The sequence below is a fragment of the Columba livia genome, chromosome 4, assembly GCF_036013475.1.
Source record: "Columba livia isolate bColLiv1 breed racing homer chromosome 4, bColLiv1.pat.W.v2, whole genome shotgun sequence".
In the NCBI taxonomy this organism is placed as follows: domain Eukaryota; kingdom Metazoa; phylum Chordata; class Aves; order Columbiformes; family Columbidae; genus Columba; species Columba livia.
Window position 1 is genome coordinate 24,655,611 of NC_088605.1, and position 26,530 is coordinate 24,682,140.

General features: G+C 40.2%; 1 protein-coding gene across 4 annotated transcripts in view; it reads right to left on the bottom strand.

Moving 5' to 3' along the window:
- The window catches only part of SMIM14 (small integral membrane protein 14), a 56,873-nt gene that overhangs the window by 3,544 nt on the left and 26,799 nt on the right, over positions 1-26,530 (bottom strand). For all 4 annotated transcript variants that reach the window (XM_005501253.3, XM_021286027.2, XM_065062651.1 and 1 more), the window contains 3 exons: positions 23,107-23,217; positions 8,811-8,859; positions 248-396 (listed from right to left, as the gene is read on the bottom strand). In XM_005501253.3, the coding sequence (XP_005501310.1) occupies positions 248-396; positions 8,811-8,859; positions 23,107-23,181 (273 nt within the window). In that variant the 5' untranslated portion in view covers positions 23,182-23,217. The remainder of the gene's footprint in view (positions 1-247; positions 397-8,810; positions 8,860-23,106; positions 23,218-26,530) is intronic.

Genomic DNA, 26,530 nt, shown 5'->3' on the forward strand with positions numbered 1-26,530 from the left:
AGAGGACAGTGTGACCCGCAGTCAGTCACCTGTGCCTGCTCCATCCCATGGCAGGGCTCACAGCTGGCTCTTGTGATCCTGCTTTCACTTTGGTTTTACTCATTTTCATTGCTAATGGAGTTCCAAGAAAATACAGGGGAAAAAAAAAGAAGTAAGGAAAAAAAGACTGCAAGATAGTCTGTATTAAAACAAAATAGGTTTAAGCTATTGTAGAGTTTCTCTGCAGGGCACTTGATGATGCACTTACATTGTGTGGGCTGGTTGGCTTTCCGGCTAAGTTGGATCCTCTCAGATTACGAGGTCTCAGTAAGAACAGGACAAGTGCAATCACCACCCAGGCCATCATTATCATGGCAAAGCTGATACCATTGTCACTGGAGGAATTTGGTCCTGGCACTACAGACAAGGAAAACTCAAGTTATAACACAGAGTGACAACTGAGTTCTTTCCCCAAACTGAAAACAAAAATACAACATAAGTCTCAGAAAAAAAAAACGTGAAATATTTTTCAACAGAGTTCTCTGATTAGTCCTTCCTTTTGGCTTTGAGACAAGTAATTCTTGGTTAGTGTTACACTGGTTTTTTAATCACATTTCTTATCCCTTTGAAGACAGAATCTACTACATAAGATTTCATTGGAGTTCTCAAAATTATCATGACTATTTCTCAGTTCACATTAATTCCTAGTGAACTGGAGTGATAAACACACACTTTGTGTTTAAGAAATCAAACTTGACTTTCTAAGAAATCAAACTTGATGCAAAATACAGTTGTGTAGGAAAAATCTCCATCTGCATGTTGGTGTTTGGTTTTTGCCTTAAACAAATAAAAGACTAAAGAGATGAAAGCTTAAAACTCTGTTGTTAGGCCCCATACAGAGAATGTGCTAATTCTAGTAAGAAGGGGCAAAATAATGGTTACAATTTTGTTGGCTACTGTAAGTTATTTATTGAGAGTTTGTTTGGATAAGTGCCAGTGCCCACATGCCAGATCTCCATGACTGGTTACCCAGATCATGTGGTATTTCTGATAGCATCAAGGAAAACCTATCTGTCAGGAGGGGGAAAAACAATGAGGAGATACATGAAAAAGTGAGGCCCAGGAATACACTATAAAAAATTTACACCTAATTTCCATACAGAATGGCTGAGACATTAAAGCATGGAAATAAAACTGAGAAAATCATATCAGATTGGAGATGGCTGGTTAGTCTTTTTGGATCAAGAAACTCTGGCAAATACCTGCATATTTGAAAACAACAACTTTTATCCTCTGAAACATAATTTCAAATAATCAAACTGTAACTAAAGTTGTCAGTTGAAGTGTAAACCAACATATAGTTAATTACCTACAGTACTTACATGGCTTACAGGATGTTTGAAAAAGATGAACACAATTTCAAATAAGAATATTTCACTATGGCAACATGTTACACTTGCACAAAAGTTACAAACGTGCTGGCAGAGGCGTCTAGCAGTAATCGTCGCAAACTCTATTCCCCACCCTTTCAAGTGGTAGGGGTTTCATCCATGGGCTGTTCATCGTTGCAGAGATACAGTGACTGCAAATTGGGTCCATCTTTTTGAAACACCCTGTAGTATGTAAAGACTTCACTAATGATCTAGATGATCAACTAATACAGAACAATAAATACAAAGCTATAATGAATAACCTTCAGGAAGAGAAGAGCTATTGTATTTGATTACTCAAGTTGAAAACTTTAACATCCAGGGAAACTCCACAGGGACTTTCGTATCTGTCAGATTTTTCAGTTGTCTCAACTCACTTGGATCATCTTATTACAGAGTCAAGTCTGGATCCAGTATTGTTTGGAAGGTGCTCTTCTTTAACATTTGCTAGGTAGCTCATGCCCAGTGAGCTGCTGGAGTCACTGCCTTGAAGGTTAATGCTGACACCAAAGAACCACCCTCATCACTGTCACACTGGGAAGCATTTTTAACAGAGGCTCTTCTGTGAAAGTGGTTTCTTCGCAGCACAGCACAGCACAGCACAGCACAGGGGCACTGCGGGGCAGCTTACAGCTACACCAGTCACAACACCGCTCTGCTGTCAGCGCGACTTCATGAGTTGAGGCTGTTGGGCTCATGTCCTTTCCTGACATCACATGCACTCAAAAATGTGAAAGAAGAAAAAAAAAACCTTATAGAAGGTCATGCTTCTCACAGCACAACCACCACCATCAACATGTATGAACAAACAAAACTGCCACACAGCTCTTGCCTTTTAAGTGTCCAAAATGTAAACATTTAAAAACTCACAAGCTGCTAATGTAGAGGAATGTTATGATTAGAAGTATATACAATTACAAGTGACAATTCTTTTGGAGATCGGAATAAATAGAGGGTGCTGTATATGAGAAGGTATAGTGCAAAGAAAATGAATGAGAATGCTACAGCCTTTAATTCATTAGATGCTAGCAGACAATTGATTCAGAAAGCATGTGGAATTGCACAGGTAAGAGTTTAGATCTGCAATTGTGCTGAGGGACAATATTGCTATCAACATAATATATCAGTACTTTAAGTCTTAGATGACCTTTATATATGCAACACATTAAACCAGCACATAATTTGGCATGAAAAGAACAACTGCTTTATTTTTGGGCTTCCAGACAACATTAATAGCTACCCTGAGACCACCTTCAGGAGCACGTAAGACAGCCTTCGGCACCTGCTTTGGCATGGATGTTCAGTAGAATACTGAAAATTCAGATCACCTGTTATGCTGGATTCCCCATACAACACAGAGAAACAGGGACTGCTCAGGCTGCCTTCTGGAATATTTGCTGAACCACAGAGCACTTAGGGCCCATGGTTAAACAAGAGTTGGGATAACCAACTGCTGCTAGGTCCATTCATGCTACAGATCAAGGAAGGGAGCAGAAGGAACCACAGAGGGAAACCACAGGTGTTCGTGCAACACACAACTTCTTCCAGCCCGCATTGTAATATGGTTTATATAGAAGCAAATGTGCTGAAGCGTATTCTGAACTCAGTTAAGCAAAACAACCACTGATCTAACACAGCTTGACCCTGTACTACCTACTGAAAGCATTCCAGATACTGAAACAGCCACAACACTGTTTACACTATTCAAGGATCGTTAAACCCACACCTCTCACAAATGACCATGTGTTTTAATAAGGATGTGAGATATTTCAGAATCTGTTACTTTAATCTAACATAAGGAGATGAGGATAAGCAAAATCTCGCATAGCGGGGGTGAATCACACTTTTCCAAGCTTTTTATCACAAAACATGAGGACAGGAAGCTTTTTCAGCTACTGGGAGCAATAATATGTAGAAGAAAACAATATTTTGCTACAAAGACCTCCATCACTGAGACGACCAAATAATCAGACAAGGCCAGCTTATGGATAAAGAACAGTTGAGTGAAGCTGAAACCAAGCAGGATGGAATTTATGCTGGTGAGCACAAGAAGAGATCTCATTTTTAAGAGTTCATGACCACATTACTTTTACCTATAATTGATATTTTTGCAGGTAATTTAGAAGTGGTTTTTTGATTCCTTGAAGAATAAAGGCTAACCTAAAGAGGACCTGTGATTATATTTTCTAATATTGCCAGACGGATAGAAGATTGTCTTGTTCTAACCTCACAGATGGACGTCCCTGCCACCACTCGTTTTGATGGATGGATCTTGTTATTAATCACCAGTGCCTGGAAGGCAATAACTAGTGCATATAGTGTATAAGAATGTAGACTCCTGTGTCCCTGAGTGAAATGAAACCTGCAGTCTCTAGCCTGCCTCTCCACACAACACCGAATCCAGCCCAAGGTAATTATTTTCATAATATCTGGTCCCCCGGGCTCAGCATACCTATATATTCATGCACTTCTGAATGAAGCTGTGAGCAGTTCTGCCTCTCTGGTTACCTGGATTTTTATTTGTTTTTACGCCGTAGTTGAATTATCTCTGTGTAGGAGAAAGCTTTATGAGGGGCTGGTCTGAGACTGTGGGATGAACTCATGTGAGAGCTAATGACTATGGTGAATCCCATCTGTTGCTCCACATACGAGGCACGGCTCTTTGGCTGGCTTTCTCCTACAGAAACAGAGACTAGGGCGAAATAAATTAGTCTTCTTTTGGAAAGAAATGGGAAGGGGAAAAAAAAATTCTGTGACAGATGTTTGCCACCTCATTTAATGTTCTACTAGAAGGCAGTCAAAGCTACTAAAATGATGAGTTTGGTAAAAATAATTTCTAAAGATTAATGGTCAACCACCTTCTGACTGTGCAACTGAAATCTCAAGAATACAACATTAAAGTTAATAAATGTCCTTGTTAAATATTCCTTACATGAACATCGTTCTTCTCTTAAAGTGCTATTTTTCATTCAGAGTGAGGTTGTACTCTAAAGAAAAAGAGGAAAGATTGCATTTATTTTACTGTAAAAGTATATTCCATATGGTGTTTTTTGCCTGTCATGTTATGGTAGAAACAGCTTCTTGTGGATCTTCAGCTCTTTATTGTTTCAACATCTGCATGTGGGAAGGCAAAATCATGCTCTCTGACCTGTGCTGCCTTCTTTTCACAATGTTTTTAGCCTTGCCTGTTCTGTGAAAAAAAGGTAGGAAATGGTACGAAAAGAGGTATCTTACAGATGAATCATCAGAGAAGACAAAGACCCTGTGGGACCTTCAGCAGACAATCCCTGCAAGCTGACACTCTCAAAGGCAAGGGATAGGGAAACCGAAGAAAGCCACAAAGGACTTGAGCAGAGGAAAGGAGAAGGGAATTACCAGAAAAGGGAGGGAAGAGCTAGCAGACATTTCGTGCCATTGGGTTAGGCTGCTGTGACTCCCCTAGGTGAGTACAACTCAAGATGAATCACAGATACACATTCATTTTAAAATACATTTGGAAGTAGACAACATTTGAGACAGTCATCTCTGATCATATTACAAGCTAGGAGACCACTGAGAATAGTGTTGAAAATATGAATGTAGTAAATCCAGGTCACAACATCTGGGAATCGTTAGAACACAGAAAAAACTCAGGCAGTGGGCCCTCATTTCCTTTGACTGTGAAGGGCCATGAGCCATCAGAGCAGCTCAGTACCAGCTGGGGATCCTCCCTGGGCTGGATGAACCGCTGATGTTGCAACTGGAACACACTTCAGAGAAATCTTCCCTGCTCCACTTGCATTAAACAGAATTCAGAAAATAATTATCGCTCTTATTCCTCATTTCAAGGGAAACTGTAAGATCTTCTGATTTGCTGGGCATAAACAATCCCATCAGAATGTTAAATGTGTTGCATATTCAAAACGTGCAGCCTTTTTTCTCCAAGGCACCCACTGAAATGGAGAGAACAGTCATCACACTCTGATACGTGCGTTAGTGCCATATCAGATATTCTGATGGACAACCAGCAGAACAGCCACCAGGCAGAGTACCCAAATGCTCTCTGAAGTGGTGTTCATATCCTCCAGTATGTAGGAGTACAAATCTGAAAGCTCTGGTCCCAACCCTGGTAGGAAACTCTCTGCAGGGCAGTCACTACAATGTAATGGTTCCAACAACCAGCAATAAAAATTTAGAGCTTATAACACAAAAATGCGAATGAGGGAGCCATGGTGCTACTTTGATCTGGCTCCAAAAATCTAAAAGAGATCTGAAATCAAGGTTTGAAAAAAAAAGTGTGCTCAGGAAGAATCAACACAGGGTGCTTCTGAGAACTTCCAGCTGGTAGCAACAGCATAACATGACGCTGCTGTGACACTGGCTGAACCGCAGCCATGACGTTTCCCAAAACAAAACCACATACAGCTCATCAGTTATTCCACAAGCTTGCAACTTAAGAATCTGTGTATGACAACATTCCCAGCTGTGCTTCCAGAAGGAAGACCAAATCCTGGGAATGAGCAAATGGGTGAGAACAAGCTTCTTCATATCAAGGTCCTGAAATGAGGAACCAAAGTCAGCAAGTGACAGGAAATGGATCTGTGTGACGCAGGGAAGAGGAGACCCGCCTCAGAAATCAGCTCATCACGGTACAGCTCATCAGAATGGGATGAGGCAATGGGCAGAAGACCAGCCCAGAATTGTTTTAATCTGTCTCTGAAAACATGTCTAGAAACTTCTCCAGGCTCCATCTGTTTGTTTTTGCCTTTGCCTCCCGGGAATCTTACAGAGCTCGTGTTGGCCCAAGCACAGGCTCACAGAAGCATCACAAAATAATCTGACAAATAGGCAGAGTCATTGCACCAGCAGAAAGATACCTTTGCTGAAGCTAAATTTAAGGCAATACAATAACGTTGGAGAGGATTTACTCTATAATTTTTGCTTTGGTTTTTGAAACAAACCACTGGTTTGGAACAATTGCTGCCAAATTGCTAGCATCTGCAGACAGTTATTGCAAGGATCTCTTTCAGGATGGAAAGCTATTTGCCACAAACCATTCGCATCACCACTGTATTATTGCTTGGTGGCATGAAAGCTATCCCACAAGCATTGTGCCCACACTTAACAGAACTTACTCATTTATGCAGTCTTTAGCGTAAGAGCTGCATAAACACTGATAAGGCAAGACCCCAAAGGCTTGAGTGAGAATGACCTACCATTGTTTGGTTTTGACTGTGGACTAAAGATCAGAAAGCTGTACAGCCTGTCTGTGCCTACTTCTAATACAGAAAATATTCTGTTTCCTGTCACTTGCCTTTTTCCCTCTTCTCCATGCCTGTGATTAAAAAACCAAACAAAACCACCACACATAGAAGTCTAAGGTGTGGGAGACTAAAAAGTCTGCTCTAGGACAGGTGCATTTGGAAAAGGAAGGGTGCTGGAAGCCACAGTGTGCTGGTTTGACTAAAATGAGTTAATTTTCTCCATGCAGTTAGAAACCTTTCTTTTTCATAGCTAGCACAGTCATTGTTCAGATTTAGTTTGAGAACAAGAGGATAACACTCCAGGACAGAGTTCATGTCTTTAATTGCTCTGGTCTGACAGGCAAGGCCTCTGAGCTCTGCCCACAGGTGTGAGGCATCAGTGAAGGGGTGCAGAGATGGGGCAGAGCTTGACTGACATTCAGACCGATCAGTGAGAATATTCCATCCTATTACCATCATGCTTCATATTTAAGGAGAGTTGGGACTTTCCCACTGGGCTCAGAGTTGAGATGGAGCATGGATATAGACCCATTCAGGGAAGTTCTGTTGAGAAGTTTTTCTTCAGTTCAGTCTTGTGCCATCCTGCCACTTGGCAGAGGCCTCTGGGCCTTTCTGTCTTTTCCTCTCTTCCCTCTAGGGGATTGGGTGTTTGGACACCAGGTGTTGCTTCCTGGCACTGGCTGCTCGGTGCGGATGGAGTTCATGAAGAAACGCATTGAGTATCTTTTATATTCTATTTCCATTTTTTATATATTATTAGTAGTAGTAGTATATTGGCATTATTTTGTTATTTAATTAAACTGTGTTTATCTCAACCCACGAGTTTCTCCTTCCCTTTTGTTCCTCTCCCCTATTTGGGGGGGGCGGTGAGTGAGTGGCTATCATCGTTATATTGCTAGCTTGGGTTAAACCACGACACACAGCATGACTTGGAAAGCCCCAAAAGAAAGAGTAACGCCAGCAGCACTGTTATGGCACATGTGCACCCCACTCAGGGATTACCTGGGAAAGCTCACAGCTTTTCCCCTTCAGCCCAACATGGCAATGAATCTGAGAATGTTCCAACTGGGAGGACATAGTGCAAGTCCAAGCTAGATGTCCATCTCTAAACAGGCTTTACTGGGGAGTGAAGAGGGAGGAACATGAGAGTAAATGAAGGCATGCTCTCTCCCCAACGGCCCAGAAACCCTGACTGCACTGCTCCTGGACCTGTAGAAGACACGGGAAGCAGCAGCTCTTGCTTCCAGAACACTGCTCAGGTGTTCCCTGCTGCCTCTGAGCATTACAGCAATCCTGATACAGGGTAATTGAGTGAGTTCATATCCTCAGTTGCTAAAGCAATACAGGAAAAATAGATCCACTTAATTTTTAAGCGTTTGGCACTGTTCCCTCTAGACCACGGATACTGTAAACAGAGTGCCTCAGGGCAAACTTACATTACTGCATTACCTCTGCACAGCTATGCTTCCTGCAGATGCTGGTAATGTTCGACTGTCCTAGTAACGCTCATCATTTGGGAGAGGGTTTTTTAATGTATTTCACAGCAAATTTTAAGGAAACATACACATTGGTACTCTGCTTCATTAACTAACAACCATCAAGTCAACAGATAGGCAGTCACGATGTGTGTCAACTTATCAGTCAGAGCTGGTGGGGAATCTCCTGTCCCTCACAGTGGAGTGAAGGGTTCAGAGCACTGCCAGTAAGTTACTCAGCCTCAACCAGGAACACGTGTACATGTTTGGATCTGTGCTGAATATCCAGCCTTTACTGGTTAGGCTGCTATGACTGTAAGGAGGACAAATAAAGTCCCCTCTGAATTTTCTCCTTGGGGAAAAACTGAAATAATCCTATTTGGAAGCTAATGGTAAGATTCAGTACAGTTGGGGCCTGATCAATGGTCATGCTGTTATGTTGATACCTCCAGCCTGCTCACCATTGCTGCTTCCACACAATGCTTCCGATGTACAAATGTTCACATGCATCACAGATCCTCAGAAATTACCTCCCCACCATAACAATTTTAGTATTGTAGTATTTGATTTAATGTAATATGTTCCTACAATGTTGAGTCAACTGTTGCATTTTAAAGACCAGTCAGACTCTAATTACTACTGCTTATTTTACTTCCATGCACCTGATCTTGAGAGTTACTCACATTCCTGAAGGCATTCTGTGTCTGTGCAGTAGGACTGGGATTGTCTCAGCTGAAACAGAGAAAAAGAAAGGCACTTAGCAATGAGACTCAGTCAGCTTTCACTGAAATCACGATTTAGTGTAACATCAGACCACCAGTTCAAGATAAGGAAGATTATAACTGATCCTTTACTGCGTCACTCTTTGCTTATGCTGTGTGAAGAATCCCAGATATAATGGTAGTTTCTGAACACTATTTACATAATACATTTAAATTACCTGACTAAAGTGTTATTCTTTCCAAACAGGTTGCAGCCACTGAATGTCTTTTAAAATTCAAGTTAAAAATCTATCGTGATATACATATTGTTATACACAAATATAGATTCTGGGATTTATAATGCACAGGTGTTCCTACTATAAACTAGATCAAGTAACATTAAAATACTCTGTGATTACATAATAACAAATTATCAGACTAATAGCAGTTAAGCACAGAGAAGACAAATTAAAATTTCATATTTCAACTTAGTAACTACTATTTTTCCACCTAAGATATTTTGAAGTGGATTTTAATATGTACTTTACTGGTTTTTCTCTTTACTGATAAGGAAAAGTTAAAACGCTTTCAGCAACTGACTATTTACATTTACAGACTAGCTAAGCTTGCTAACTGCAAGAAAAGTCAACATTGGCTAACCTGGAAATCAGTATAACTATTTTACAGATGACAGAGTCAAAAAAGAAAGACAGATATCAGATTCTTTATCAGTCAAAAACAGCTTACATGGATGGGATTTAATCTGTTATGGAAACAGGTTCTATCCTCTGCTTAGGTAAACTACATGGATTAAAAATAAAAGTTTTTAAAAGTATGTAATTATTACAATGCCTTGGTTAGAACTGATATTTGTTTTTTGACAGGTTTTATTGTCACAGCAGTGTCACAAATCCCAACATTTCTTGTCACAACAGGCTAATCTGTTTATTATCAGAGTCAATATACAAATGTAAAAGAGAAGATGATGTTCCTTATGAAAGATATATGTAATTACTACAAACCAAATTTTCCCTTGTATTGGCATAACCGACTTGCTATATGTAGTCATAATATTAGGCAAAGCACATCAAGGGAACAGATGAACAACCAGAGGAAGATTTTTGGAAAAGTTCCTTTAGCATAATGATCTTCAATGACTGACACATTTGAGAAAGAAAAAGAAATATGTAATTGGAGATCGATCACATTCATTCATCCATTAATATATTGAGATCTGCTAGAATATTTACTGAGACTACAGAGAAGTTCCTTAGGAAATACTGGGTTTAACCTTTCAGCTATTTCTACAGTTAAAAACAACACCAGGAGACAAACAAGTTACTTCTACTTACCTTATTAGAAAAACAAAAACACCAAAAAAACCCCTATGCATATTTACTGCACCTCTTATATAAAAGTTAAAGCTCATTTTATTTTCAAACTTTGGAATTCATTCTCAAAGGAGAGGTTTTACATTAGCAATAGTACCAATTTGGAATATCCAACACTCAGAGATTCCTGAACTGGGAAAACTGGATATCGCTATACCCACATTTTAAAGAGATCAGCAACATAATTATCTTCTCTTTGTACACAGACTTATTCTGGAGGGGGCTTAGTTTATAATCCCTTATCTGTAGAACAGAGTCTACAGGTATTCTTCAACACAGAATGATGTACAGAATTAAAAAGGGTAATAGGCATATGATAAGGAACTTCATTAGGATCATTATCCCTCTGTCACTATTCTGTTCCTTCACCTGTCAAACAGATGGGCTTCCACCATTACCACACACAACAAAAAAAATGATGGAGCTCCAGCTTTGACTAACACGAACATGTTAACCACCAGAGAAGCTTGTTTAACAACAACAGGAAGATCTGCTGGCTACAGCTGTGCCTTTCTGGAAGAGTGGTCTCAGCAGTGACCATGATCACACCGTGCTTTGTCATTCACCACCACCTTGACCATCCCTTCATGAAAAGCCTATGCACCGTCTGGAAACACTTGTTATATAGGAGGCCACCTGATTAAGACACAATAAGTATTAAATCCCAGACATTTTGTGTGCCCAGAGGGTACACCCAGATACTGAGTTTTATCCTATGGGCATCTTCAGTGACTTCTCAAAAGACAGAACAGATTCCAAGACCTTAGAATGAAAAGTACTGCTGGAAACACCAATGATACAAATATTACAGTAAGCAAGTGGTCTTAAGAATAATACCATTAAGAATTGCTCTACAGATCTCTGCTGAAAAATAAGTTTTTATATTAGATTACACCTTGTCAATATGGAATAAAGTCTGCTTATCTATGGAGGAATAACATACAGAGGAACTTCTACAAAGTAGAGAGCCATCTGTACTTTGCTAATGGGGCTGTGCTTTCCAGAGGGCTTGGACAACAAATATTCAATTTTTTCATGGGGATTTAGAAACTAATTGTGCAAGGCAAGTTTAGAAACCTCAAATTATGTTATGAAACAGAGGAGAAAAGTATGAAAAAACCTGCATTTTTATAATTTGCATGAAATTCCTACAAAATTAAAACAATACATACTTATAAAATCATGCAGATTTAAAGACCCCACCTAAAAAAAGTTACACTGCTACGTTCATATCCATCCATACAAATATTTCTTAGGAATATTTTGCAGCTATTCCAGGTAATACAATAATTTCTTATAAAAACTACTTGTGCTGGAGAAGATTTGGTCAGAACAGGACTACCCATAGATTCAAATAGGTTTTAAGAAGACAAAGATCCCATGATAAAAAACCCACTCAAATATCTTCCCTCCTGACTAGAAACACATGCAAAAGCTCAGTAACCCACCAGCAGCAGCTCTAGGAGGGCTCTGTAAGCCAGCGAGCCAGGTAACAAATCTGTTTTCAGCAGCTCCACGACAGGCCGTGTATTGTTCTCTTGGGATGAAACACGACATGATGGAAAACGAGGAGCAGTAAAAACAGGTTTTTCTCAATTCACTCGGGTGAACCAGTTCTGAACTCTGTAACCCAAAACAAATCTGATCCCTCATGGTCACTCGACTGGTCAAAAGAAAATAAACTATTCTGGCACGTGTATGAAACGCTGACGTGAGCTGCGCGGCTGGGAAGGGCAATGCCTTTTGCTGAAATAAGAACGCTCCTTCCACCAGTTAGCTCTCTCTTGGTAAAGACACCCATAATGGACATAGCAACTGTTGGAAAAAAATTGAATGTGAGACATTTCAGTTGCAGGTGACTGAAAGAAGACCAATTATCAGGGATTAGAAATAAGCAGACCTTTGTATTCAGATATTCTCTTTGTATCTGGAGGGGGAGTTTGGAGGAAAGTTTGGGAAATCATAATAAAAAGTTGAACGAGACCTTCGCTCTTCTCAACAAAACCCTCAAAAGGTCTTCTCAAATACACTCAATGTTTTCCAGACTGGGAGCACTACACAGTTGATGAGAAAAAACTGGAGAGATAATTCTTAGAATACATAAACTCCTACATAATTAAAGACAATATTATTAATGGTGGTTTTGGTCTTATTCATATTTCGGAGATCCTTGTGTTGTCAAAAAACAACTAATTTAGTGGAAGATGAATAGTTGGCTGCCTGATCTGACACCTGCTAAAGTCAGCAACAGCCTTTTAATGTTTTTCAGTATATTCTGTAACAGGCCCCTTTTCTGCAGAGAAATCAGGTGAATGAAACATCAGGGCTTATTCAACAAAAGAACAGAGTGAAAAATGTTACAAAACTAAATATTTATAGAAATTATTATTTTCTTCCATTTAAATGAAGAGGATTTTATCAGAGTTCTAATATTCTCTGTGCAGTTTGTCATCCAAATACAATAAATGGCTTCATGCATGTGAGCCAAAAAATGAACTTATTTATCTTTTGCTGTCCAAAATGAAGTAAACACAAATTGTAAACAGCATGAGAGCTAAAAGGGAGCTACAAAGGTTCCAAAATTTTCAGTTTTAATACAGGGCAAATTTGCAGGCAATACAAGTAAAAATACTAATTACAGAAGCACATTATTTAAAATACTACTGTGAACTTTAATTCACTTCAAGTACACTTAAAATCGTGAATAGTTAAGTTAAAATAATATAAATTATTGATCCCCAAATCACAAGAACTCTTGGTTGATATGTGTATTTGGTTTCTATGAAGCCTGTCGTGAGTTCTTGGAACTGGGAGGCACCAGTGGCTGAATTACAGCAAACCTGCATCCACTTACTGACAGATTTTGAATGTAAACCCAACAAAATGCCAAGAGAAAAAGAAACCAAGTTACTTCTAGTGGTAAGAGAGAAGAGGGCTTCTCCTCAGTCTTTCCCCATGATGCTCAAATTTTGCATTGCAAAAATAAAAACTCCACATTTCAAATAGCTCCTAGTTCCAATGTGAAACAGCTCTTCCTTTGTTTCCAAAAGACACAGCTTTCCACCCCAGTTCACACTAACAACAGTGTTTAGACTTTGCTCCTTTGACAGTATATATAAAATACAGCTTTAATATGCCATCTTGTGGATCAACGCATCAAGCATACCTGAAACCTGCGTCCTGCTGCTACTCCTAGAACAGATGCCAAGTTCTGATGGGACTCCGCACAGTTTTTAGCAATGAGAGCCACCACTTTTCACAACCCCCAGCTGTGAGCAAAATGTGAACAGTCACAGCAAAGGGACACTGCTATCGGCCTCTGGAAACTTTTTGCGAAGTCACTGTACTAAGTAATGTCTCTGTTTTTCATGTGCAAACCTACTGTGGGCACACAAACATGCCACTGTGTGGTGAAAACAGGGTGTGAACTTTTACTGCATGCTAGCTGCTCCACAAAATCACCCAAGTCCAAGTGAAACACTGAGCTCAGTCAAACAGCTTCATCGAGCTAAACAGAGACCTTGTTTTTCCAATACAGTGACCTCAGCCACTGGGATCATTTCAGTTTTCCCGTGAAAGAAGTTTAAGCTACTTTGCATTTACCACTCATGACAGACAGCTGCTGTGGAGAAGGAAATTCAGACTTCTGCCTACCTGCACAGTGACTCGTCCTCATGTCAATACTTTGCTTCCTCTTCGGATGAGTTTTCAGGATTTGCCACCCCGGAGCTCAATGGTCTCACAAACCCTGGGACTGGCCTTGCAATTTCTGCTCAAATTTAATGATTTTTTTTCACTAAAGCTAATAAGTGTCTTGTGTGGAAAAAGATTAAGGGCTCCCACCCAGTACGAACAATTTCTTTTTAAGAGTTAAATGTCTTATTTAGGAGTTAAAAAAAAGACGGCGCATACAAATATCAGGAAGATACTAATAATCAGACAGCTCACTGGTTTGTCATTTTTCAGAAGAAATAATGGCATAATCCCTGTCCAACTCCAGAAACGGTGTAATAAAGAGGTAATAAAACAAGGAAAACAGGACCACATTGCAATAATCAACGAAGACTTCTGTGAATGGCAGATGAGATGAAAGAAAATTATTTATGTGGGGATAATGAAAATAATTGCCTTTTAGAATAACTTTTGAGACAGCTCAAAGCAGAATTAAGCCCACGGAAAAGACATGAATGAAAAATAAGCAAGTTCATGAGCCAGGTCAGGAAAAGACCTCCATACAGAAAAACTGTGCTATGTGACAGAAACAGATAAATTAGGTACAAGGATAAGAGAGCAGAAATGGATAATGGTGGCAATGAAAAGGATTGATACGTAGGAAAGCAAGGACAAATAACTAACTTGGTACAGTCATTTATCCTATGAAAAAAGTAAATTTAAAATGGAATCATAAAGACTGTTGATAGAAAATTTTATGCAATAGTAAGGGCAAAACATTGTCCATTGTGAAAATACTTTTTTTGTAATTTAGACCAGTTGTGAGCTCTGCTTTTCCGCTCCAACAATGCCAGAAGATGACAAAACCATGGCACACTCCTGATTGTGTTCTCATGCTTCTGGGTAATGAAATCACTCTTTAAGCGTTGTTGGAAGCCACATCTGTTCTGTCGGAAGTATATAAACGATTTAGTAAACAACATGATAAATAAATTGCTGTGGTAGGATAGGCCTGTCCTGAATACAAGCCAGGTTGCAAATGGCATTGTAGAGTCCAGATTTAAAGATGCAAAAGGTGGCACCTACATGCATTATTCTGCTACAAGTGGGCCAAGAGAAATAAGAGAAAAATCAGGGGAAAATAAAGGCATGCTGATGAAATTAAATAGTCTCTTAAACTACATTAGCTTCTCCTAGAGGAACAAACAAGGATAAAGCAAATACTGCCTTCCCCACTCCTACACCTTCTATGAGCATATGCAGAATTGAAATAAAATAAATGATTGTTCATACAAGGAACATTTCATCTCTGCGATAAAAATATGGAGTTGGGTCCCACAAGATAACAAGTAATTTTCTCTCCCATGGCAAATGAGGGAGAAGGATGGTTGGTACCTTTCAGAATAATATTCCTAGATTAAAAACCAGCTCTTAAGACCCAGAACCATCAGCCAGTTATGACAGAAGGAGAACATTAACTTCCGTCCCGTAAGACTTGAAATTTTCTGGAGGAAGATGCAGCAGATAAACAAGTCAGAGGGACCGCTACGCAAACAGGAGCCCTGATTCATGCAAGAACTCATTCTTCCCTTTATTTTCTCATTTCTTCTGGGACTGCTGTTTCATGTCAGCATCATATAGATCCCCCAGTTCCACGTTTCCCTTATCTTCCTACAATCGCATGACTTTTATTGGTACTTCATTTTATAATTCTGTTGGCCTTGAGAACCAGGGATATCACTGGCATCCTACTTTTAGTGAATGTAAAACAGAATGAATTAGCAGAACAGGGAGAGCCAGGGCAGTATGATGGTCAGGACCATTACAAGGAGCTCACAGCATGTCTGACGACACGAAATACTATACAACAAATGGACAAGACAGAATATTACACAGTATTACTACAGAGACACCTGAAAACGTTAATGAACAACATACACAGATCTCCCAAGAGGGGATTAGCAGACTTACATATAAAATACAAAACCAGAATACATGTGGGTTTTCTGACTGAGCAGTTGGGTGTTTTCTGCAAAATAATGCATATTAGCAAATGAAAAAGGTACTCCCACATAGCCTTCAGGAAAAGGCTTAGAACTAGGAGTTCCAACAGATAAGTACAGTTTGCTCTAAGTGTTGATTACATCCACACGTGGCCTGAGAAAAACCACAATTTTCTCCTTTTTCCTCAAATGAAATGGCTACAACACAGCTCTGATCACCAAACACAGTTCAGTCATTATAATACAGGTTATAGCTATTCATTACTTCTGGAATATCAAGCTGACAGAATCTTCAATGCATAATTTTCTATGCTGCTTGCAATGCTGTCAAACTATGCATGCTCTGAGATGAGCATTAAGCATGACTGAGATTTATTTATATATTATATATATATATTTATTTTTTTTTAATCTGTTCTGGTGAAGAAGCAGTAGCTCCCAGCATACAACAAAGCTCAGGAATGGGAAATACAAAGAATGAAAGGCAACCTCAGCATTCACTTAATCCTGACACCTAACCACTTACAGGAAAAAATGGTCTCTGTGGGATACAGACCCGAGTAGACACCATTTTTAATGGCTTTTACTTTTCTTAAATAAAAACATCCACTTATCCGTCTAGAAGATAGTCTCCATTTATAGTCATTGATCTAGAACTAGTTTCTGGGTTAAAGACCATTAGCAGTGCATGAGTTCTGTGATATAGTTTTGGGGCCTTAACCTGTGCAACACCAGCACCTTGAGCACCCAGTGGAGGTGGGGAAATGGCAGTCAGTGGAGCAGGAGCGCCCAGGAACAGGCTCACATCCTGCCCCTCCAACCTTCGGTTTTATTCTTTTGGCCCAGTGCCCTAGGGGGGTGCATGAAGTCTTTCATCCTGCATTTCAGAAGGGTCATAGTTTCTTCATCCTAACGACCAACCTGAGGTTCAACTGTTGGGAAAGGTCCTTTTTGAAACAGCCTGAACTCCATGAAATTTGGAATTGAAGGCACAGGTCTGGGAAAAAAGGGGCAAGTGAGAGCAAAATGCAATTTCTAGTCCTTGGGGTGTTTGACTAAGAAGGGCTATAGACTGGAAGCAGCAGTAACTGCCATTAAAAAAAAAAAAATCTAATATATATATGTATATATATATATATATACACATATATATATTAGAAGGCAAATGCTGTAAAACATACATAAGTAGTCTTCAGGGCAATCTCCACATTTAGAAGATCACTTTAAATTATCACAAATGTATTTGGTATAGTTCTGCTGTGATTTCAGTAGAAGGCCACAGCAGTAGGTTAACTCACTTTTGTTGGTTGCTTGAGGGACTTTAAGTCGGGCCTAGCTGTGCTGACATCTTGAGAGCTTTTCAACCATTTGCAGCACGGAACGCAGATCTATTTTAGTCATCCGTGTTTATTCTGTGCTGTTTGCACAAAGTCTCCCTCAGCCAAGATTCAGGGCTATGCTGGATACTATTTCAGACTATGCCAGTTTATAATAGTAAGACTCTAAAATGACCTGGCCAAGAGAATTATGCGGAAACTTAGTTGACAAAAGTGTGTTTGAACAAATTGTGTTGAAATAGTTAAGAGAATTTGCAAATGGAAGACACTCTATGTATGATTATTGCCCTCATCACATACACAATGTTTTCAGTCTCATTTTCAGACATGAGCTGAACCTTGGCCTAAGATACTCCATGGATCAACCATGCCTACTCAGAGAGCATCAAAGTCCAGAGGAGTAATGTAGTGCAATCAGTTTTTATTTTACAAAAGAAGTGAAGAAAAGGAAAACAAAAAGCTTTACATATAACATAATTCTGATCTAGAGATTTGCTCTCCTCTGCCACAACTGAGACAGGAACCATTCCCTCTGGACACCACACAATGTCCTTCACCATGACCCTTTCAAACAAATGGCCCCTTGTCTGACAGAGTCCCCCCCATTAAAGTACTTGATGTTGTTTGTTCTTCATTCTTGAACTTTGGGTCTGCTTGTCAAAATAAGTTTTGCAGATGGAGGAGACTGAACAGGAGATAAAGTCATACAAGCTAAAAGATCTGTCATTGTCTTTTGACAATTCTTGTGCATCCGCAGAGAATGCAAAGTCTTGTGATGTTTTTCTTCTGTGCTTGCTTCCTCTTAGGGAAGTTCCCAATTATCTGCTATATCCATAGGGTAAAAAGTGAGCCCAAAAACAAGAGTCAAATTGTTACACAACATCAAAATCATAACAGATGTTGCTATGGGTATTACATACTAGAGATGATATTTATGAAGTCACAGCCAAAGACTTTAGATTTCTATTTTTTCCTAGGAGTGTTTGGAAATCATAATATTTGCTTATTATTTACAGTGGCTATACTACAGAAGTTTATCATGTGCAAAATTTTGACACCAAAGACAACCCTGAAAAATCCACTTCAGTAAAACAATAGAACATTCAGCATAATTCAATGCCACTTAAGTATGTATATATAAGTTCTCAGAACTGTGGGTAAGAACAAAATCTCCCAGTTAACCTAATAAGCTGAAAAAAATTAAAAAAAAAAATCATGCACTTTAAAGATATACAGTGAACTGTATACAAAATCTTTGTGGTATTATGAATGAAGAAGAAAACAAAACAAACCCTTGCTTAGTCAAGCAAAACAAAGAACAGAAAAATAATCGAGCCAGCTTAGTAAGAGTTAGGCTTTTTAAAAACAAACAGTGCTCTTGTTTGTAATTTTCTGTGGTGTTACTAATAGCAGAGAAGAAGAAGAGTTTAAATGATAATAGCTTTTCTTTCTTCATTGTATAGGCGTTAATTGTAATGACAAGATAAACTGAAGTCTGCATTTCAAGTAGAGATTTAAACGATATGGTATATATTAAAAATGTAATGTATTCATCCACAAATTGTACTTGGAATGCCAAATACTTTTTCTAAGATTTCAAAATAAATACACCAATTAAATTAGAAATCAAAAGTAACATGCTGGAAATTAAAATGAGAACTTCAGGTTGTAAAGTCAGACTTTTTGACCTCCTTCTGACCTCAGGCATAGCAGCATCATTCAAATTTCCTGTACCTTTAACTCTAACAGAAATCCAGTGTATTTGAATACATATTTTTAACCCTACATGTAACAGTTGTAACTGAATACATCAGGCCTTCTTCATTAGCAGAAGCCTTAATTCTTATCAGTGTTGTTCTATACAGGTATAAACTAATTCATCTGTAAAATTTAGTTTACTTTAACGCAAATGCAAGTTATTAAAGTCTACATCAATCACGGGGTTTTTGCACAACGTCATTACTAGACTGAAGAATCCTAAATGTACACTTCCACACCTGGGCAACCCTTACAATTACATTGTTGTTGGGCTAAACTTGATCTTAACTCTGAACTTCTGGATTTACAATGCTCAGTGTGGACATAATTACAACCACCTTGTTACTCTATTTGCTCCAAAATCTTGACAAGCACTCCCAGCTGTAACACCATTCAAATGTGCTCTGGTGTGTTTTATACATCCAAGTCAAAAAGAATCAACAATTACGTAAGTACAGCGAACCATCTGGGGTATACAGCATGCTTGGTTTTTTTTTCCCCCTCACAGTCTGTGCAACTACAGATTGCCTAGCTTTCCTGTATTGCAATGGTCTTGGAGTCAAGGTTCGGAGGATCCAGCTTTTAGAGGCAGTGGGCACCCAGTCTCCATTGAGACTTGTGCGAGTCAGCAATTTTGAGAATCAATGTCCAAGGGTTCCTTTTAAAACAAATAGTAAAATTCCTGTTGCTTATGTTGTGTAAGATTGAGTGACAAACCAGAAACTTAGGAAGCAAACTCTCACTGAAGCATGAAAGTTACAGACCCAATAATGAAGGCTTAGCAAGTCTCCTGCTAAAATAATGCAACAGGTTACTTGAGGATAGTCTGGCTGATGACTGAGACTTTTCCTTTCTAGATTCTGCTGAATTATCCCAGCTAGTAATTCGCTCTTATAAATATTTAGGAGCATCTGTTTTGCTTTTTAAGAGAGATGAAATCTGTCATTTCCCCTTACTCCTCACCACTTCAAGTGCTAATTGGTATGATCTTTTTGGAAGCTGGACACTAAGCAATAAACTCCATTCCTGCAACTACACAGGAACAGTGTTAGACTGGTCTTGATGACTGCCCAAGAGTGTGCACCTAAGATGTGCTCTATTTACATCCACAACACAGGAACTGGTGTCCCTCCAGATGATCCATTTGCACCCACTTTACAATGCATGGTGCAGCCCAGGAAAAAAAAATCTCACAGACCTTTGCAGCACTTTGGACACAACTCGCCTACATCATTCATACCTAGAAGCCTCCAGCCACAACATAAAGAGAACTGGCTGACTGGTACTACTGCCTGTCAGTGTCTTCTAGCAAAAAATGAAAGGATAGAAAAAATGCAGAATGGGGGTCGGATTTGCATCTGACAAACCTCAAAAGAAAGAGCAGCCAACATGCATTTTTCCTTTCTCCCTCCCAGCTTCCTGAGGCTTGGTACTAGGGGTTTCTTTGTCATCCTGTCATCACTTCAACATGTGTCCAGATGTCTCAAGATACAGAATCAACACAGCTGTGGGATATGGCACAAATGACATGTTGAGGACAAGAAGAAAAATTTTGGGGGGAAAGAACATATCCATGTCCATACAGGGGTATCAGGGAGAGCTTGGAGTATTTTGAAATTGTGCCTCTAACTGGGAAGCATGAGCTAGAATGGCTGAGCCCTGATATAAAGGCTCCACAGAAGAGACAACTGTTCCCCACAGAAGCCTCAATTTTCTGTGCCCTCGTGCCAACAGCATTGACCTTTAAACAGTGCATAAGTAGACCGAAGGATGCGATTACACCCCTGTGCTCAGCACTTTAAACCCATATCTGGAATGTTGCATCCTGTCTCAAGCTCCCTGACACAAGACATATATATTTACAGACTGAAGTGAATTCAGAAGGGGGTCACCATGGGCTGGAGCATTTGCCCTGTAAGTAGAGGCTGAGGGAGCTGGGCTTGCTTAGCCCAGAGAAGAGATGGGTTTGAGTAGATCTAACAGCAGCCCCCCAGTACCTACAAGGAGGTTATTGAGCGGACAGAGACATGCTATTCATATTGCTGTATGGCAGAGAGCACAATGGATTCAACTAAAACAGTGGATGGAGAAAAATTTCTACCACAAGGACGAAGAAACATTAGAGCAGGTTGGCCCAATAGGCTGTGGAATTGCTAATCTTGGAGGTTATCAAGATTCAGCTGGAATAAATGCCCTGAATTACCTGGTCTGCATTCACTTTTGACCCTGCTTTGAGCAGAAGGTCAGCCTAGATGACCTCCTGAAGTTCCTTCCACCCTGAACAATCCTGGTAACACCATCCCTTTTACTTCTTGCACCTCCATCCCTCAAACAAGCTTGTTTGCCTGTTCAGCAATAAGGATGTGAATCAACCTCTAATGACTTGTGAGTATCAAGAGAGCACCGGCTGCACCACCCTTGTGAACTGCCAAGGGGAAATGATATCAGGCCCCTAAAGCACATGGAACTGGCTATGCAGACATGCTCTGTTTGTCTGGTGTCATTCTGGCCTTCAGTGCAGCTCGCCACTACACGGATCTGGGCTGTCTGGCAACTCCAACTTTGATGCTTAGCCCAAGGATCTCATGGTCTGTGAGATGACAAGTGCTTGTCATTCCTTCCTGTTCTTCTGGGGGATCATTTTGGCTTCTGCTGCAGCCACTGATGTAGCCCTCCTACTGAGAGAGCCTGGTCCGGGGTATTTTGGCTCTCACTGGGGCCTGTGTGTTTTTGAGGAGGCATTCTGTGTGCACAGGCCCAGGGGTGTGATGTGAGAGCACAACGGCACAGGTTCTGCAGTGCTGCGGTGTGGACATGCGTGGTGAACTCTGCTTATTCTGAGCAGAGTAATTCTGGAAAATGGGGTCAGCCGAGCTCCCTGGGAGCACGCACAGGTACAGCATCATGGCTTTGGGTTCTTTTGCTGGCACTCCAGATGACATAGTATAACAATGCACTCCAAGGCGAATAAAGTATGGACACTCAGGATTTTATGTTCAGGGTGAAGCAGGGCTATGAGTGTAAACCACACATTTGCAAGAGCAAGCTTTATATACTTCTTGCAAAGTGCTCTTTAAAACAAGTTTGTTATTTTATGGATGTATGCATGTGGAAGGGGGTTTATCTTAAGGGAAAGCACACAAACTGATTCCTTATTCCCAGAAATACATTATTTGGGCACATACACATTAGTCCTACTCTTATCATAGGCTAGTGAATGTCATATTTTCCTGACAAATTTTGCCAAATACTGATAAGAAACCTTGTGACGAGGGGCCTGATCCTACAGAGGATGCTATTCACACATATTGCCTTGAGCAGCTGATGTACTCAGTAACTTAAAAGGACACTCATTTAGGCCCTAAGAAAGGAAAATGGGATAAAAACAAATTCATGAACATCAACAAGGGGATGTACATCAAATCAAGCTGATGTACAACATGATCTTAAAAACCAGTTTAACCAAATTAGAGCTGTGATCAAGTTTACCTAATTGCTCACAGTTTAGAATTGTTACTGTTATTTTAAAAATTACATAGGTTTACTTAGAAAAAAAAAATAGTATGTTGTTTTTCTTCAATGGACAGTGAACTAAGTTCCATACAAAAGCAAAGAACCATTGCTATTATACAGGTTACAGTTACAGCAATGCAAAATAACTTGCTTGAATTTGCTCAACCATAGCAATGACATAGCAAGAAATAGAATTCAAACTCAAAATCACTGGATTCTCAACTTCAGAATTTTTTAAAGTTTTGTTGTAAAAATTTAGACATTGTTATCTTGCCATATGAGTACATGCAACTTCACATATGTATTACCACCTCGAACTCAAAGAGTTTATGGGGTAGTTTCTTTGTTTTTATGTAGACCAAGGTTACAAAGAAACACTTCAATAGAAACACTGCAAATGCTGTCAAAATGCAGCTCAGGGAAATAAACAGAAAGCTGTAATTTGTATTAACTATTCAAAAGCTCATGAGAAAGTCAGATACACAGTCTCTAACTGTACACACAACTGAATAAGCAGTATCAAAACATCAGTAATTGCAAATCTGCAAGAGCTGAAGTAATGTCTGAATAACCAGCCTTCCAAATATCCTCATGTTATCCTTACCAGATTGATCAGTCTTCTCATTGCATGTTCATGAGAGCAAATGCATTCACAAGGATCAAATCCACCTTCTGCCATGGTTCTCTGGATAAACCTGAACTTGCCTGTGAACACCTGAGAAGAACAAGAATAAAAAGACAATGAACTCTTTTTCAACTGACCTTATTTTTGAGAGACTCACACATCAAGTTTCAGTTCATTTAATGCCAGGGTGAAAAAGCAAAACAAAGCAGGGTAATCCTATTATGCCTTTGGCAGCATGAATGAAGAAGTCTGGTATGTGCAGTTACATTTTGATGTTGCTGAAAGCAGCATCTCACACTGGCTTCCTTAGAGAACCAAATAATTTTTTGCAAGAATTTCTGTGTTTCCCCTTGGTCTTCCTACATACCACAACGAAATACATCCTAACAAACAAGAACTACATAGATTAAATTCTGGTCTCTCATCTGCAATGGGGAACTCTTAAGTGTACGAATACAATCTGAAAAGTCAGAGAAACTTGTACTTCTAAACCCTAACAAACTGATGTTCTCCCTCTGGATCAATGCACAGAAAAATAACTTAAAACCCATTAAGTTCTTTGCTAAAGGAAGAAACAATCATCCTTACCAGCTCCTCCAAGCTCAGGAACGATGCATCCCAACAAAAACAAACTCAGGCAAAAACGTCAGGAGACCTGCATGGATGAACAAGTGGCTGCTGGACAAACTCAGACACAAACAGGAAGGCTATGGAGGGTGAAAGCAGGGACAGGTACCCTGGGAGGAATAGAGAGAAATTGCCTGAGCAGCCAGGGATCAGGTTAGGAAAACTAAAGCCCTGATAGAATTCAATCTGACCAGGGACGTGAAGGGCAACAAGAAAAGCTTCCATAGGTACGCCAGTGATAAAAGGAAAACTGGGGAAACTGTGGACCATTTCGAGAAGGAAATGGCAGACCTGGTTACCCAGGATATGGAGAAGGCTGAGGTACTCAACAACATTTTTGCCTCTGTCTTCACTGGCAAGTGCTCTAGCCACACCACACCAGATGCAGAAGGAAAAAGGACTGGGAGAATGAAGAACAGCCCATGATAGGAGAAGATCTGGTTCAAGATTATCTAAACAACATGAAGGTGCACAAGTCCATGGAACCTGATGAGATGCATCTGGGGGTCCAGAGGGAAATGGCAAATGAAGTTGCAAAGCCACTATCGATCATATTTGAGAAGTTGTGGCAGTCTGGTGAAGTTCCCACTGACTGGAAAAGGCGAAACATAACCCCCATTTTTAAAATGGGTAAAAAGGAAAACCTGGAAAACTACAGGCCAGTCAGCCTCACTTCTATGCCTGGCAAGATCATGGAGCAGATCTTCCTGGAAACTGTGCTAAGGCACATGGAAAATAAGGAGATGACTGGTGACAGTCAACATGGCTTCACTAAGGGCAAATTGTGCCTGACAAATTGGGTCACCTTCTACAATGGGGTTACAGCACGGGTGGATAAGGGAAGAGCAACTGGCATCACCTACCTGGATTTGTGCAAAGCATTTGACACTGTCCTGCACAACATCCTTGTCTCTAAATTGGAGAGACATGGATTGGATAGATGGACCACTCAGTGGATAAGGAACTGGCTGAGTGGCTGCACTCAAAGAGTTGTGGTCAACAGCTCAATGTCCAAGTGGAGACCACTGGTGAGTGACGTTCCTCAGGGGCTGGTACTGGAACCAACACTTTTAACATTGTTGTTGGTAACATGGACAGTGGGATTGAGTGCACCCTCAGCAAGTTTGCCAACAACACCAAGGTATGTGGTGCAGCTGACATGCCTGAGAGAAGGGATGCCATCCGGAAGGACAAGACAGGCTGGAGAGGTGGGCCTGTGCAAACCTCATGAAGCTAAACAAGGCCAAGTGCAAGGTCCTACACATGGGTTAGGGCAATCCCAATCACAAATACAGGCTGGGCAGTGAATGGACTGAGAGCAGCCCCAAGGAGAAGGATTTGGGGGAGTTGGTTGATGAGAAGCTCAGCATGAAGCCAGTAATGTGCACTTGCAGCCCAGAAAGCCAACTGTATCCTAGGCTGTGGTAAAAGAAGCATCACCAGTAGCTCAAGGGAGGTGATTCTTCTCTGCTCTGCTCCTGTGAGAGCCCACCTGGAATACTGTGTTCAGCTCTGGGGCCCCCAAAATAAGAGGGACATGGACCTGTTGAAGTGAGTTCAGAGGAGGGCCACAAAGATCAGAGGGCTGGAGCAACTTTTCTATGAAGACAGGCTGAGAGAGTTGAGCTTATTCAGTCTGGAGAAGAGAAAGCTTCGGAGACACCTTATAGCAGCCTTCCAGTACCTAAAGGGGACCTACAAGGAAGCTGGAGAGTGACTCTTTACAAGGGCATGTAGTGACAGGACAGGGAGTAACGGCTTTAAACTGAAAGAGGGTAGATTTGGGTTAGATATAAGGAAGAAATTATTCATCACGAGGGCAGTGAGGCACTGGAACAGGCTCCCAGAGAAGCTGTGGATGCCCCATCCCTGGAAGTGTTCAAGTCCAGGCTGGACGGGGCTTTGAGCAACCTGGTCTGGTGGAAGGTGTTCCTGTCCATAGCAGGGGGGTTGGAACTAGATGATCTCTAACATCCGTTCCAACCCAAACCATTCTATCATTATTGTACAATGAAAACAAGCAGCAGGGTTGCAAAACTGAATGTACTTGGAAACACTTTAAAAATGGAGCTACACACACTAATTTTAGATCAAAGAAGTAGGTCACTCAGCAATACAGAAAGTTCAAAGAAGCTGTATTGGACATGGTAAGGAATCAATTCTAGTTTATTCATCGCTAAAACCACCTACAGCAGACATGTCAAGCGTATCTTTACTATTTACCAATACCTTTCTCTGTGGCTTAATTGATGGTCAAAATGGGTAGTAGATTGCAAGGCATTTCTACCCTTGTGCTCAAATCAGGGATTGATTTTTCTCAAATGGGGACTCCTATGACGTATTAGATCAGTTCTGTATAATGATACTTCCAAAATATTTTTGTTAACTTGGTATCAATAAAGGCAGATTCAGATTGTGTTTTGTTGCACACACTGAGGTCCTAATGTGAGATAACTGGCAAGCCTGATAAATCCAGCAGCCTAGAGTAGATACAACCTCTCAATTTCCTAAAATAAGTAGTTTATGAAGGTGCCACCCATTTGATAAGGGTGTGCTGAATCAACAGATGTGCTCTGCAGTCACCACCTATAAAAACTTACAGCCTTAATCAAGCATCAGAATTTTAATGTTTTAACCTCACTAGGAGAAAAAGGAATAACCGATAAGGCTATAAGATACCTTCATTCAACAGAATGTATCACCACAATAGTTCTTCTCTCTTGGGGCAAAAAAGTGATGGAAAAAAGAAAACGCACCTCAGGAGACCTCCCTCTGT